Source organism: Dysidea avara, chromosome 12 (genome assembly GCF_963678975.1).
Source record: "Dysidea avara chromosome 12, odDysAvar1.4, whole genome shotgun sequence".
In the NCBI taxonomy this organism is placed as follows: domain Eukaryota; kingdom Metazoa; phylum Porifera; class Demospongiae; order Dictyoceratida; family Dysideidae; genus Dysidea; species Dysidea avara.
The window spans coordinates 5425731-5441586 of record NC_089283.1 but is presented as its reverse complement, the minus strand read 5'-3'; the positions used below and the strand labels follow the sequence as shown (position 1 = coordinate 5441586).

Below are 15856 nucleotides of genomic sequence, written 5' to 3'. Positions count from 1 at the left end.
CGTACAAATTCTTTAAGTTAAACTAACAATTGCTGAAATATCCATGTTACTCTACACAGTCATTAATCATGTAGCTAGTAAATTTTGCCTTCTTGTGAATGTGACAAAATAATTCTACCCATTTTAAGTGCCATGTTTGCAGGGCTATGATGCAGGACCAACTTCCCGACTTGTAACTGTATGGACACCAACTTGGGAACCTCCACCCCTGTTGCGTCCAAAGAAGTTCAGATAACGTAAGGAGGGAATCAACAGATTGTGTTGAGGTACCGCAACTTGCACATTAAGTACTCGATACTGATATGGTGGTTGAGCAGATCAAACTTTCTTTGAGATCACAAGATGCTAGCTGAACCATCCCTAGTCTAAATAGTACAACTAATTACAAGCATAACTTCTACCTGCAACATACAAGCATCATACAGTATGGTAGTGCTGTACATTAGGGAACATGCACTCTCACTGACCAGAACCAGCCTCACAATACCTTCATGGTCAAGGTGCCTTGGAAGTATTGGTTAAGCCCAAAAGTGCCTTCACTATGACCTGAAACACTTCCAACAGATTGCTACAAAAAAAATTGCAATATAATGTGATGGCTTCCCTGTGTTTATAACATGAATCACTCATATTTCCCTAGTGACTGAATTGATTGAATGAAGAGGTGCTTCTCGTACTACTCCTCATTTGTAACACTTGACCAGGCTGGACAGAGCTGAAAATGAAGCAGAATGGCCACTTCACGTAAATGATAGTTGGGACACGCATTCAGACAAAAATATTAAGTCTGGCACCATTCTTGCCTTTGATGTGGTATGCACAGGTTCATCAGTCCTAATTACGTTACAAAAGGTAAGAAAGAAAAACAAGGGGGTTGCCTGTTGACATACTAGTGGAAATTTTTAATCACCAATTTCAGTCATTGAAGTAGGGATCAAATTAATGTCCACTGCAGGCGTACTAGGTGACCCCTTTGTTTCACAACTTTTTTTCCCCTATGATACCTAAAATTAAACAAACAACTTTATAGATGGAGGTACCTAAGACAAGTGTGCTATGTGTGGGTGACATGATGGCACAACAGTACCAAGAGTTCATAATATAAGGATTATGAAGTCTCCCTTACTTGTATTATGAACTCTTGACAGTACTAACCGTTGTTTTCTCACAAAACATCTTAGATGCTTTACACTGGATCCCAAGGAGTTCTTCTTGACTAGTAAAGTCAACCTGGGACCCTCCAAATGTTTATGTGTTAAACTGTCCACTGCAGACTGACCAAGCTATTTTAACAAAGAAACAATTGACTTACCACATTACACATATGGACACATGCATCACATACTCACAAACACACTAGACCACCCTTGAAATATAGAGGGCATCCACTCTTGCACTTACAACATGGGTAAACCAGTTGACACAATTGTACACACACTTACACTATAACACACTAACTTGTTTTTCTATTGAGTCATGTGCAGAAGTAAGCCAGAACTCTGTTAGTGGCTTATTAAAATAGTCCAATCCAATCTGAATCTTCTGTTGCTCTGATTCCTCTTCTTGGCTGCTCCTTACATCACTAATACTACCACTGCCTACATTGTTAGGGTGTTCTGACTGTAGTACATTGTGCCTACTCTCAGCTTGAAACTGCTCCATTAAATCTTTACTACTACTAGCAGCTGGTAATGAATGAGTTCTTTCAAATGATAGTCTATGTTCTGAAAACAACTGGTAGGGCATTGCCCCTCCAGGTTTCTGAATATGTGGGGTGCTTGGATTAGAGTGTGAATGAAGTGTAGGCGTGTGGGGAGCACTCTTCGATGGCAGTGGAGGAAGGCCAATGTCTTGTAGATGTGGCTTGTTGGGTGTATTAAGTGGTGTACCTACTGGAGTGCTCATCGGTGTCATCAGCTAATGAAGTTCATATAGTAAGACCGTACTCTAAAGTTCAATACACGTGTAATACCTGATTGTGGTGGTGGTGGTGGTGGTGGTGGTGGTGTTGTTGGTTCTGTAGTATGAATGCTTGTTGAAGGGGATGTAATCCTTGGGCTAAAAGAGAGATGCAATGTAATACGTGTAGTGAGTGTGTGTTTTGTGTGCATGTGTGCCTAGTGAGTGTGTTGTGTGCCTCTGTTTGTAGACTATCAAATACAACACATACACAAAGTATCCATGGATGCTGGTGGATACTGTTGTGGTGGAACATGGTAATCACCATGAACAGAAGGACCGCCTCCTCCACTGTGAGGTGAGAACATTGTGGACAACAAAGGTGTCGCCATCATCCCAGGTGGGTAACCACCCTGTTCCCTGCTGTGCATCGGCGGCAACTGCGTAGGGTTCCATGGCTGGTAGGGATGAACATTCATTATACCCTCAGGAGGACCATTAGGTTGTGGTTGGTGGTGCTGTAGCATAACTGGTGGATGTTGTTGCTGAGGGGACATGAATTGTGGGGGTTGGTGAGGTTGAAAATTTGGCAGTTGTTGTTGTCCAGGAGTACTTGGCATCATGAGAGGACGCAACTGCTGCTGTTGTTGTAATATCGGTGAGCTACATGGAATGCTCCTTTCCTGCTGGATCGGAGAACAGAATGGCTCGCTGCCTGTGCACATAGAAGAAACAGATAATCATCACAATCGTGTGTGTATATAAAGAGTCTTTGCTACCTGTGGATAGTTTCTGGGGTGTTCTAGAAGCTTTATGTTGGTGGTGGTGGTGATATGACTCCTTTGGTGTGCCATGTTCAGCTGCCCTCTTCTCATGGCTGGAAGAGCGATGTGCATTTGTCCCACTCCTGTGGTCAGAGCTACTACCACGACGATGATCTCTATGGTACTTGTTGGGTGTACCACTCTGATAACCGTGTTTCCTGTCAGAATGGGAATCCAAAGGTTTGGAATGAGAGTTCAAAGATTTGGAATGAGAATCCACAGGTTTCGAATGGACATCCGAAGACTTAGAATGAACATCCAAAGATCTGGAGTGAGATTTTGACTCTCCCTTTGAATGAGAATCAGGTTTTAACCTACAACACAGGAGACATGTATAAGGTTTTAAAATCCAAGTGTATAGGACACACCGCACGCATGCATGTGTGTAACATATGCATGCACGCACAGCATACACAAAGCACACAAACATACACAAATACTGTACACACACACACCTCTTCACATATCCTTTAGGCTTCTCCCATTGCGACTCATCAGTCTTCCTATTATAGTAATACATTCTACCTGATGAGCTGATATGTTCTGTCCATACATCATCGTCGTCCTACAAAAAAAAGCACCACAAATGTTACATCCAGTACAAGCTTTCTGCGGAGAGGACAGCATATCAATCACTTTATATTCAGTAAGACAAAAGCATCCATGAACAACCAGATGTTATGTCAGTAAGATGGGTGGTGTAGTATTAAACCACTCACTCATCCAATGTATTTCACACAACACACATTTACCATTCCTTTCTGAGTTTCTTACCTCACACTATGAATGCTAATCCTTGCCAGAACTATGCATTTACATATAAACACACTTCCAACCACCTAGATGCAATAGACTACTACATACCAAAAATGAGTGAATAAAATGGACACACCACCCACGCATAAATCTTTGAGGGACTATAACACAGGTACGTAAAAAGAGTTTGGATCACTTGTGCTCCATCCTGATGGAAGATATGTGAAGATAAAATTTTAAAGATGGTCAAAGCTAATGAAACATCTATCATAAAATGGATACTCCCAATAGTTGCATGTATACATTATTTGCTGTTAGTCACTCCAAACACACATACATTGCTTGTGTGTCTTCGTTTCTTAGAGTTACTATGATGGTGATGTGGCAACGAGTGATCTGTAAAAAACAACATGACACTCACACAAATCCTGTGTCTTGGCTTACGTTTTGATGTAGAGTCAGCTTTGTATAAATTAAAATTAGGCTGTGTCAAATCCTTAGAAGGTGTGCCCTAAAACACAAGAAAATATTCAAACTTCCACACAAAACTGCAAATATTTCTCCACCTTAGTTGTCACTACAAATGACGCTGGAGAATTGCTACTCTTGTGCTTTGAAGACCTGTTGTGAAGAAATGTTCACACTTTGGACCATAGTAACAACAAAACTGTTAAAAACACAGAAGTTAGATCAGTAAAAACAGGTACAAACCTTTCCAAATGCTTCTTATCAGTCGCACTCATCCCTTTACACTGGCTAAACGCGAGGGCCGCCAAAAGAAGCATAGTAGCACTCCGGAGTTACCATATCTAAATAATGCGCACCACAGAAAATGTTAATATCGCACTGCTGAAAGAATAAAAGTATCACACGAGTGTTAAAACATGCACATGAAGCGGCTATGGGTTAAGTGAGACATCGCATACTCCTTTAAAGCCTGAAAAAACATATACCATCCTTCAATACGTATCAAGAATAAGACATGCCAAAAAAATGACGGTTCATTAGTACAAAATATTCAAATACCACAGTGTGCAATATTGTGTGCCGCCTTACGTCTGTTCTCATCCTTTACTTGCAAACTTATTGCCTCACGTGAGCAACATATCCAATTGACGCCCCCAAAAAGAGGCGCTTCTTACTAGCCACAAAGCAGATGACATCGACAAGCTAGCAGCGGTGAGTTTTATAGCACGGATTATATTTCCATTATGTACGTTTGCACATGGTTAAGTATAAAGACTTAGGCACTCTTTCCCAAATGTTTGTACAGTATTGCACAGCTAAAGGTGTTGTTGATGTCAGAGTTACACGTTGCGTTACGTCTTCCTTTAAAAAACGTTTTTTTGATAGTATAATTGGCTGGGGTGGCTTTACTGTTTGGAACTAGCCTTGCTGCTAGTTGTGTGTGTTTTTAATTCTGGTATCATCTGTGTGGTAATTGTAACAAGTCTTTGAGTAATTCCAAATTAAGTAAATCCAGTAGATTTTTGCATGGAATAGGTTATCATCCAACATCAAAGGGGACTCATGCAACACCTTGGTATTAACCCTGTATACAAATTGTAGATCCATATATTATGCCTCCCTGAGTTTTAGCCACCACCACACATTGCAGCTTTCCTAGCTAAGTAGTAGAAGTACAAGAGTTTGGTGTACAGTGTATCAACATATCAAGCAGTCACCAAACAGAAAATTGATAAACAGTAGTTGATATTTAATTCATGCATACTTTATAGTACTGTGTTATTAAGGCAGTAGTACATAGTAGCATATTCTGTGCTATTTATGTACAGGTAAATGCAAGGTGAAAAGAAGTTGTTGTTGATGGTCATTGTGTTGCTATGGCTACCGTTTTATGTTGTTATACAGCAATGGAATGTACCAGTAAGTGTTTGTGTCTGTCCTATCTAGAGCTTGGGCTAAGATTCCAATTTCAATATCCAGTTCTGTTGTAAATTGTACCCAGTCTAGAAGCAAATGTCGACTGTCCATGTCTCATGTATAGGAAAAGTCCTGCAGGGATTTTAGCTATCTATGCCTTTATTGATGAGATATCGCACAGCCTCCTGACTCATAGTCCTGCCCCCAAAAGAATTTTCTCATTCTTTACCAGGTGTGCTACTGGGTAGTGGCACTTGAAGGACCTTTACCTGCCATGTCTGTCATACACATGCAGAACACACACTTGCACAAAATTTTCATCAACTGTTACACACTCCACCTGTGAAACATGACGTAGCCTCCTGCAGGTTATAAGTCTTGCCCCATGATGATTTGACTGAGCTAACTCATAGCACCTGAGTAGCACACAGGTATCCCAGTGCTGGTTCACTGGGTAGGTGTGACCATGCTAGTATGGTAGCCAATGGCTTTGCTTTGTGTGCGTGCGTGCGTGCGTGCGTGTGTGTGGTATGCCTTGTGTGTGTATAGTGTGCCTACACAATGCACATGTTATAGTTATGACTTTTGTTGCTATAGTACAGCTGTCTGTATAATTGTGGATGACTGTATTTTGTTCAGGATGACACTTCCAGTACCTTACCCCCATTACTACTACCTGCCAATTGTAGCACAATGCAACATGTTGCTGCTGCTGCCACTGCCACTGCTGAGGGTAGGAATACCAGAAGAATATTAAAGACTGCAAATGTGCCATTTATCCACCTCAAAGACACCGACATTGAGAAGAACGTGAGTTAATTTTTGACACACACGCACGTACATGTACAGCAAGCTATTGCTTGATAGATTAGTACTGCTTGCAGTCATTTAAATCTTGAGAAACCAACCTTTATGCTTCAGTGTTAATATCAAGTTATCTAACGTGTGTATTAGAAGTCTCCACCCCTCAAATACTTCTGTCCCAATGTACTGCACAATAAGAGCCAAGGGCCAGGTGTCTATACTTGTTATAAACTCTATCTAATGTCAGTGTCTTACCAGGTGCCATATTGATCATATCAATTGCACTATCTAAACACATCCTATCACTGTGCGTGTGTGTGTGTGTGTGTGTGTGTGTGTGTGTGTGTGTGTGTGTGTGTGTGTGTGTGTGTGTGTGTGTTTGCATAGCCTCGTGGTTACCCTTTTGTGGGTATGGGGTAGACTAATTAAATCCTCCCTAATCCCTGCCTGGCCCTCCAGCCAATGCATGCAAGCTTATTGTAAATATCGTCCAAAAGAACCTCCAATACTTGGCCCGTTATCTTAGCATAACCTGCCATCCAATTTGCTCAACTAAAGGAGCTGCTTTTCAAAGTGTCTTATTCCACAGGATATCTTGATGGTATATGGTGCTAATGCTGAGACAATGAAACAAATATGCTCAGTGTTGCCAGAGTGTGCGGCCTTCAACTCTAAAGGATGGATTAAGTTATCAACAGGACCAAAGATGGCATCAACAGATATCGATGTCTACATCAAGGATACTACGGCTGTTCTAAATGATGTGAGTGTGTCTGTAGGTGTTTAGGTGAATGAGTGGGAATACTGAAGTTTTATACTATATACGTGGTACAGCCCAACTACCTAATAAAGTAAGGCCTAACAGTTCAGTTTAACCATTCCACAGAAACAAGCTGATGTTGTAGTAAAATCAGTGCAGCCATGCATACGTTTATTTTAGCCCTGTAGTTTTCATTATCAGTTATTGATTATAAGCATAATACAAGCAAATTAGTGTAAACTGTACACAGAAGTATCTGCTTGGCTGTTTCATAGTTTGTCATGTTTTCTTATGAAAATTCACAAGCCTCAAAGCTGATCATATATGCATACAAAAGGGTGCTCCTTTTTTTCAATTTCAAGAGACTTGAAGGCATTCAGTACACCTTCAGAAGCTCACTACACTTGTAATACCAAGCATGAACTCACAGCTGCACCTGGCTGTACGACTGGGTCAAAACTATTACCTGGATAATGAGGTGAACAGGTTTAGTTCATTTTGTCCTCAATATTGTTGTAGGAAGAAGTAGACACCACTCTCACTGATCCTTCTGCTGGAGCGTACACCAAGCATATGGATAGTTACCAGGAGATGGAACAAAATCTTAAAATGTACATACAAGTAATGTAGTGCGTGTGTATCTGTTTGTGAAGTGTGTGTGTGCGTGCGTGCGTGCGTGTGTATGACATTACATGTCATCGCTTCCTGTTGCTCTCACAGTTTCATCTACCCGGTCACTATTGGTACTGACATGCCTTCAGTCAACGATTATAAATATGGTGTAGAACAGTTATTCATTGACCTCCTTCAAGCCAGTCATTACTCTGTACCAGTCAAGGTGAGTAGTGTAGAACCTCTGTGTGTGTGTGCTATAAGCTACTGAAATAAGACATATAGAATGATTAGAGATCAAAACACAAGAAGATGAAAAGTTTTTTGAGAGTTTGGTTGTTTGATGGCTGGTGTATTGTACTGCTAAATGTTATTGTTTTCAGATACATGTATCTGAAAGACACTGTTCCCTTTCAAATAATACCCTGGCTGGCTTTTTTGCTGTTGTTGTTTAATTATTAAATACGGCCTTTTTGTTTCATTTTCAGCTATGCTTTAATTTGCATTACATACAGATACCAATACATGAAACACATCTGTGCTGTGTAGAGAAGCACTCTGGTGCAAGAAATATTATCCAAGCGCTACTACTGATTAAACGCCTTTGCACTTGGTATCGTGGGCACTTGAAAATGATTATGACATTCTTGATATATGCACAAACTTTTGTTCTTTGCTTCCTCTCAAGAAAAATAGGTGGTACCTGCCCAGCACACATGCCAGGCTTGGTCAATGTGAAATAGATGAAATGGTGTACGCCTCTTCAACCATTAGCATAAAAATAACGAACAATTAGTGTGTTTATGCCTTAGGTCATCAGTGATAACACTCCTGTTTAGTGCATGTTTGTAGGCAATGTAGTTTTTGCATACATTAGCTGATGTCTAGGTACATATGTGATGCAGTCTGACAAAACCGGGCTTATCGCCTATTTAAAAATATCGAGAAATGCCGGTTTTAAGTATTTAGTGTGTTGTAGCTCGCCAATGGTTGAACCTATGTGTACCAAATTTTCACACGTTTTACACCAATTCCTTACCTTTCAGAGCATCCACTGTGCATAGATAATAGACACCCCGTACTATCTATGCACTGTGCAAGTAGCCAACAACTAAGTTTCCCGCCATTTTAGATAGTTTTAAACTGAGGTTGACTGTATCAGGCGAGCTGCAAATTGGGTGGGAGGCAGGGGCCCTGGAAGGCGGGCAAGATGGTGTTCAAAAATTGAATAGGAAGGCCAAGGGATGAATTAGGCCAAGTTTTGAGCCAATGAGGTTTCAAAACTGGCTAAAATGAAAGGAAACTCACATCAGAGGTACTTATTCAACACCACATTAGCTGTACAGCCACACACAGTCATTCCCAGGCTGACCAGAGCTCCATTAAGGCTCCACACCACACGTACAGATCGCCACTGGGCTTGGGAAAAGCAGCCAGCAAAACCAGACCACTGAAGTCTAGCTGATTTTAAATGTGGAATTAGATAGTTTATTCATGTAGCTGTGTGTCCTGGGTGAAAAATCGAATCTGCTGACATGGGCAATAAAACCGGTTTTCTCAGACTGGGTCACATATTATGTTTAACTTATATATACCTCACATGGTCATATTTGGATAGCTTTATGGATCATGTCATGAGTGCTCTAAACACTCTGTGATGTGTGAGACAAGTTTGGCCTATCCATACCAGAACTGTTGATTGCGTATACTGGAGCAACAGACTATCAAGGGAAGCGAGTAGTTGGTTTCTTTGAAATGTACACAGCAACAATGTGTGTTGGTTCACATAATAACATTATGTCAAAATATTAGCACACTGGGACACGGAAGACACTACAAAAGCATTATATGAAGTGTCACTGTGTGTTTGTAGGTTTGTGTGTACAGCATTCTTCTCAATCACTGCTATTTGTGATGTCACAGTTGTTTAGAGAGAGAGAAAAGTTGATGGCTTGTCTCACTCTAATCTTCATTGTTATCCTTACTACAGTCAGTAAGGTAACATCACTTCACTGTTCTGATCAACGACTACCAGCTAGTGGTGATGATGACCTCCAACAAGTCACTACCCTACAGTACTGCCTGATTGATGACTGTACCATCAAGAGGATTGATACTGGAGAGAAACTGGACATTGTCTACACTACTGATAGTGTCATTGTTACTACCCCAACAGATGGCCGCACTTCCGAGGTAATTGCTAAACAAGAAAATGAACTACCTTGTCTAAAGCCAGATGATCGATTACAGTTTGTGCTAGAAGTGGTATTAAATTTGATGATCCAAAGTTTGAGTTGGTACATCATTGCCATACACATAATGTTTAAAGAGCTCCACACTTTGTTTGGAAAGTTGTTAATGCTTTACAACATATCAGTTCTCTTTCTGGTCATCGGTTTTATTGGCAGAATAGTGCAGTTGCTCCATCTAGTGTTCAACTCACTGCTGTTGTGTTATCTTATCATGGTTGGCTATATCTTAGCAGTAGTCACCCTTGAAGCTCTGGGTACATGTATTCTACACCACATCGTGGTCACCATGCGTCGCATAGAGAAATTGAGATCAGCAATGTCTAAAGAGACCTCACAACGTCACTTCAGGTATTACATGATGTACGCAATGGGTACGATGCTGCTTGCCTTGTTCTTTATCATTTCCTACGATGTGGCAACAAGGAATTACAAAAATACCCTCCTCCCGGATGGCCAGTGTTTGTCAGCTGACATACACATCTATGATACTCTACTAATACCAGTCCTGTTCAATGGAGTCAATAAGGTGGTCCATCTTGTGCTTTTCATTGCTTACCTCTACTACATCTACAAGATGAATAGTGACATCAGCAATGTTGGAGTGTCAAAAGATCACCTGTCTCTTTTGCGCAAAACTGCTACTGCACTGGGTGCAGTGATCGGTTTGACTTATTTTGTGTACATAATTCAGAACATATTAAATCTGAATATCGGCGTGGTTACTCCAGTGATTGCAGTGCTCTTCATTGTCCAACAGTGTATTGTTGCAATTATCTTCGCATTTTCAAAGAAAGTACGTCGTTTATGTAGAGAGCGCTACTCTAATAACTGATCCGGACAGCTATATTATTGAACTGAAACTCAAAGCCTTTACTATGTATTGCTGCTGTATATTATCTTAGCATGCTACTGTAAATGACAAAAGCTGTGACTTAAGTTAGGAAAATTTGGCGAATTAACGTAATTTGTCAAACTTTTATTCATGTACAATTCTCCATGTGTAGGGTACGCTGTGTAACAGGCAGAGCAGTTGACAACTGCATAAAGTGGATACATTGATTATTGATAATTAGTGTAGGGGCGTGTGTTTTGTCATATGTCTGGGTGTGTTCTTTCCTTTGTTGCAGTGTTATAGAAGTTTGCTAAAAGTGAATTATGGTACAAAATAATTGTGACCATCTCGGTGATAACCTGCCTAGTTCACAGTTTGAAATTTTAAAATATTGCATGCTACAAAGAAAACATACGTGAGTTTTAGTCAAGCCGTTGCTCAGGCAAGCCAGTGTTATTCACTTACTCATGAAGAGTCTGAAGCCCCAATCACACGCATTTGTTTACCATGTGGTAGAAGTAAATAAGATAGTTGTCATTTCAATAAAACTGCCTTTATATGTATTTACAAGTGAATGCAGAACTAAATTTTGCTTTTGTTGATTTGCTAATCCCTGATGCCAAATCCCAACACTGGAGATACAAACAAATGTTTATTTTCAGTATAGTTGCTGTGCAAATCAATTTCCTGAATTTTCTAACTTTAGATCCAAGCTACTCTAATGGAGCAGTTAATGATTACCATATTGCAATTACTTTTTGAAGAAATATTTTTTGCAAAATGTAGACTGAGGTATAGTGATTCAACTAGTGTATCTGCAGGCATAGCCAACCACTCTTGTTTAACTACTTATTATATCTTTCCTTCTTCTTGTTTGTTTACTATTTTATACGTACATAGTGAACCCTATCAAAAGAAAGAATGGCGCCAGGCATACCATAAAATTAATTTTGCGTCTGAGCTCATAGCCCAACAATCAAATACTGAAAAGTTCAGTGGCCATTACACTTCGTCTTCAGCAGTGTTTCGCCTACTACACAGTAATTCAATTGAAGAGCAGTATAAGTGTCACTATGAAAAATACGTGCAATAAGATTAATAGCTATCACCACAGCCACAGAAGCCATATCATGCTACTGCAAATCAACACCTTGCATTGTCAGCAATAAGAATTGGGACACAAAGGGAAAACGGTAAGTCCATAATGTGTGTACTGTACCTACAGCGGTTGGCAAAAAGGCACATCTCAGGATGAAGCGATATTGAACAGAGCAACTCCTTAGCCTTATCCATTGTCAAGTTATTCATTGAAGGCATCAGCTAGTTAGTCAGTTAGTTAGTCAGTTAGTAGATGTAAATAGGAAATTTGATTACACAATAAAACATGGTGCCTGAAATTAGCATTGTTATTATAAAGTCCTTTGTCACACTCACTAGAAGTATACATAATGTAGTGTTTGTTTTGGTGTTGGGCAGCTGATAGAAGGGCTCTGAGAACCGTAATTTATCAATATCAATTCACACATTAGAATACTTTATATCGATACTGAGGTGTCAGGGTTGGATGGGTTGAAATTTTCTTTGAGATCACGAGATGTTTGATGACCAACCTCCTCTAACTTCATATAAGCAATGGCTGGATAAAATGGGATACTATTGTAGTTAATATCTACATTGTGTTCAGTGGAGCCTGTCTATGGCAGAAACTTTAGAAAAAAAATTTGGCCCCTTTTAAAGACATTTTCTCTTTCAGCAGTAAAATGTATAGAGCAAACCCTGTTTGGACTAAAATTTACATCTGGAGTAAGCTCTGTCCCAAGTGTAAAGAGTTTGTTATGAAGCTTCACTATACAAATGTACTATATTTTTTATATAGGAGGCTGATCAGGCTCACTTCTATTTCATCCCCACAAGGTGTACAGCGTATCGCAAGTCACAACTACAGAACAAACGAGCAGAAGGAGAGCTTGTTGCCATGAAAACCACCCGGGACATGGTGAATCATGTGATCCAAGCTTACCCCTACTGGAATCGCAGCTCAGGGGCAGATCATTTTTACATATGTGCTCATGACATGGGCACGAATGTTGCTAAACTATCACACATTGGACTACAGACTAATGCTATTGCACTTGTAAACACGGCAGATTATTCCAAGCCACTGTTTATGGCTCATAAAGACATTTCACTTCCTGTACACCCTGGAAGGGGTGTGGTTGATTGGTCCAAGTTAGGGATGGGTGGGGCTGGTATTGATCCAAAAGATCGTACCAGCTTGATGTTCTTTGCTGGAAACCCATCCAGGTAATGTAGTATAGTGTTTTGTGTATTTGTACTATACAAATCTGCGCACGTGTGTGTACATGTGTTTGTGTGTGTAGTGTAGTGTGTTATATGTGTAGTCTGTAGTGTGTGCAGATGCTGTATAGCAGTATAATATGTATATTTATATTCATGATCTTCTCTGAAGGAGTGACCTGACCAATCCTCTTCTCTATCCTCCAGGGGTCCTGTCAGACCGATCCTGTTTGACTTGTTCTTGTTCACTCCTTCTTGTCGACTGGTCAGGGGCTACATCTCCGATGATCAATACATACAGTAAGAGCATGTGGCTTTTATCTGGTGTAGATTTAGTCTAATTTATGGCACATGCAGACTATAATTTATAGGGCTGAAATGATCCTGGTTTTTAAGTATCCAAGTGCTCGCTAGGGTTAATGATTGAGTACTCACAAATACTAGCTACTTGTAGTCATACCCATTTGACATGTTTTGTACCAACCAGTTTACAGCTTTTCAAGTAACAACAATGATACACACACTGCATGTATTAAAGTACTGATGTTAGTGAAAATATGCTAATCAAAACTCTACAGCCTTCATTGTGTCACTCCCTGATGATAAATACATCATGTGAGCTGGGTCACGTGATCTTAACAAGTACTCGAGTACCAATTTTACTATCCGAGTACCAAAATCCTTAACGAGTGTTCTATGAGTATTAGTATTTGTTTCAGCCCTAATAATTTGTTCCTAATGAGTTTGATGTCATTGTTGTGTGTTTATCCCTTTTAGCTCATTACGGACAACCAAGTTTTGTCTATGTCCTAGTGGACTGGAGGTTAGTAACTACATGTATAATGTACTAGTGTCATAAATGTGGACAATAAAAAAAAACATTAGTCTTTAAACACTCAAGCCTTTGTAGTCATAACTTCCCATTAGCCAGTACATAAGAAACATATGGTTTAAATTAAGCCCTCTTATGGGTCTTATCAAATTGTCAGAGCTCATAGAACTATAATATGGGGCTTGCAAACTGACAAGACTAGCTCAATAATCTTGCAAGCTTGATCTTCCATGCACACACACACACACACACAAAATACATTATACTTAGATATTAAAAATGTGACTGGATCTGTGAAAACCCGACACAATCACGCAAGCCTAAATTTACAGTATAAAGCATTGAATACAATGGGTGAAATACTTGCGTATTATTGAAAAAATTCCGCAAATTTTCTGAATGCCTCATTCGTAGTGAAGGAAGGCACTAACAATAAAAACCTGGATGTCATCTTATTCACCTGCTCAAGAGGAGTCGGAAAATCTTTGTTTCATTGTAGTAGACCCAAGAATTTGCAAGTTATGAGCGTTTGTTTATATCACGTCGAAACAATTGTACGTGATCAATTTTTCTTCACGAATTTTGCCTTTGTATGCAGTGAAGAAAGGTGAGTAAAGGATTAACTTACCCAGAAATTGATTTCCCTATTCATGGAACCACAATGGTGAAATTGCAGCTCTGTACCTCAATCCGTTGGTAGGTTACAACCATTTTTGTAAGTGCCTGTAATTTCCCTATACTCGCTGTACAAATTGATTTTTCAGTTGTTGCTACTTTATAGGGCTGTAACTCCTCAAGTTATTGGCATATGAGGCTGAAACTTTACCAGAGGGTACAGTTGGCTAAGTAGACTATAAAATATTTAATAAACAGGAATTCGAGAAATGCATGATTGTGTCAGGTTTTTGCAGATCCGGTCACAAATGTCTTTCTTGCAAGATTGAAGTGCAGAATTAGTCTTGCAAAAGGAAAATCTGTGAATCTTTCAAGATGTTGATTTGTTGAGGAGAGGCACATAGTTATCTATTTGGTGATAATGTGTGGTAGAGCTGTGATGATTACTTGTACTTGCTGTGTAGGCATGGAGCCCAAGACTAATGGATGCCCTGTGGTTTGGTTGTGTACCAGTAATCATTAGTGATCGCTATGTGCTGCCTCTGAGGAATTTGCTAAACTGGGATGATATTGCTTATCGGATCCCTGAGAGCCAGGTTAGTATGTGTGTGTGGTATGCATGTGTAGTGTGTCTCAACTCTCAAATTATTGAACCAAACAGTTTCCATGTCCCTTCAATTTACTTCCCTAATAGAGCAGTCATTGTATACTTTATAACCTGTTAGACACAGTAGAGATAGTTTTTTGTTATAGAAATGTCATCCATTCAGTAAAATGTGTATAATGTATCAAATAATGACATATATTTCATATGTTGGTAACTGTTTTTATCACATACGTATATTACCATATTAGGTTACAGATATAGTCACTATTTTACAAAACATACCAGAAAAGGAACTGAGAAGAAAACAGCTCAATATCATCAAAGTAAGTCACCAGTGAGATAACAACTTTCCACACAGACAGTTATTTGAGCAGGATAAACTATTGTACTAGTTTGGCTATAGGTGACCTCCCTTGTTTCTCTACTTTTTTTTATTTCTAAATCCCTACCAGGATTCAACATATATATAGAATTGCTTCCGTTATATATATATATATAAGCAATTCTGAATCAAAACTACATAACAAAGATTGCAACAAGCAAGGATAAAATTTGTATCTATATAAATAACTCAAGCTCTAATCGCACTATTGCACAGTATGTCATATTCCATTCTATACACAGTTCTACCAACACTTAACATGGAACCAGCCTCCCCGACCGTACGATGCATTTCATTCTGTGCTGTTTCAACTCTGGCAACGACGTCACTTATCCAGATCACCTCCACGTGTATAATACCACACAAAACTGCACAGGTATCACATGTGCAACTTATGGACCAATGCCTTAAAACACAATAATACAGATATATTGTATAAACTTGTATATGCTATAATATGTATGATTTTTAATGCATATAAAGAGAGTTTTTAAACTGT

The 15856-nt window shown here is 39.5% G+C and overlaps 2 protein-coding genes across 5 annotated transcripts in view; one reads left to right on the top strand and one right to left on the bottom strand.

Annotated features, from left to right (window-relative positions):
• LOC136241716 (protein transport protein SEC31-like) overlaps positions 1-4639 on the bottom strand; it is a 5315-nt gene extending 676 nt beyond the window's left edge. Inside the window, exons 1-11 of one of the 2 annotated variants that reach the window (XM_066032988.1) lie at positions 4536-4639; positions 4191-4288; positions 4046-4100; positions 3924-3990; positions 3498-3875; positions 3179-3288; positions 2679-3037; positions 2171-2614; positions 1973-2058; positions 1459-1917; positions 1156-1283 (exon numbers count right to left, since the gene is read on the bottom strand). In XM_066032988.1, coding sequence (XP_065889060.1) covers positions 1156-1283; positions 1459-1917; positions 1973-2058; positions 2171-2614; positions 2679-3037; positions 3179-3243 — 1541 coding nt within the window. In that variant the 5' untranslated portion in view covers positions 3244-3288; positions 3498-3875; positions 3924-3990; ... (1 more) ...; positions 4191-4288; positions 4536-4639. The remainder of the gene's footprint in view (positions 1-1155; positions 1284-1458; positions 1918-1972; positions 2059-2170; positions 2615-2678; positions 3038-3178; positions 3289-3497; positions 3876-3923; positions 3991-4045; positions 4101-4190; positions 4289-4535) is intronic. The other variant, XM_066032987.1, reaches the window with a different exon arrangement.
• Positions 4562-15856, top strand: LOC136241719 (uncharacterized). 3 transcript variants are annotated; one of them, XM_066032991.1, is made up of 12 exons: positions 4562-4658; positions 5276-5366; positions 6003-6173; positions 6757-6930; positions 7447-7538; positions 7648-7765; positions 12500-12927; positions 13129-13221; positions 13699-13744; positions 14833-14964; positions 15224-15298; positions 15600-15856. In XM_066032991.1, exons 2-12 carry the CDS (start codon positions 5280-5282, stop codon positions 15711-15713), a joined length of 1530 nt encoding a protein of 509 aa, XP_065889063.1. In that variant the 5' UTR covers positions 4562-4658; positions 5276-5279; the 3' UTR covers positions 15714-15856. The 3 variants fall into 3 exon arrangements, 2 of the variants coding, with proteins under 2 accessions (XP_065889063.1, XP_065889064.1); XR_010694387.1 differs by lacking the exon at positions 15600-15856 and having other exon boundaries at positions 13094-13221; XM_066032992.1 differs by lacking the exon at positions 13129-13221.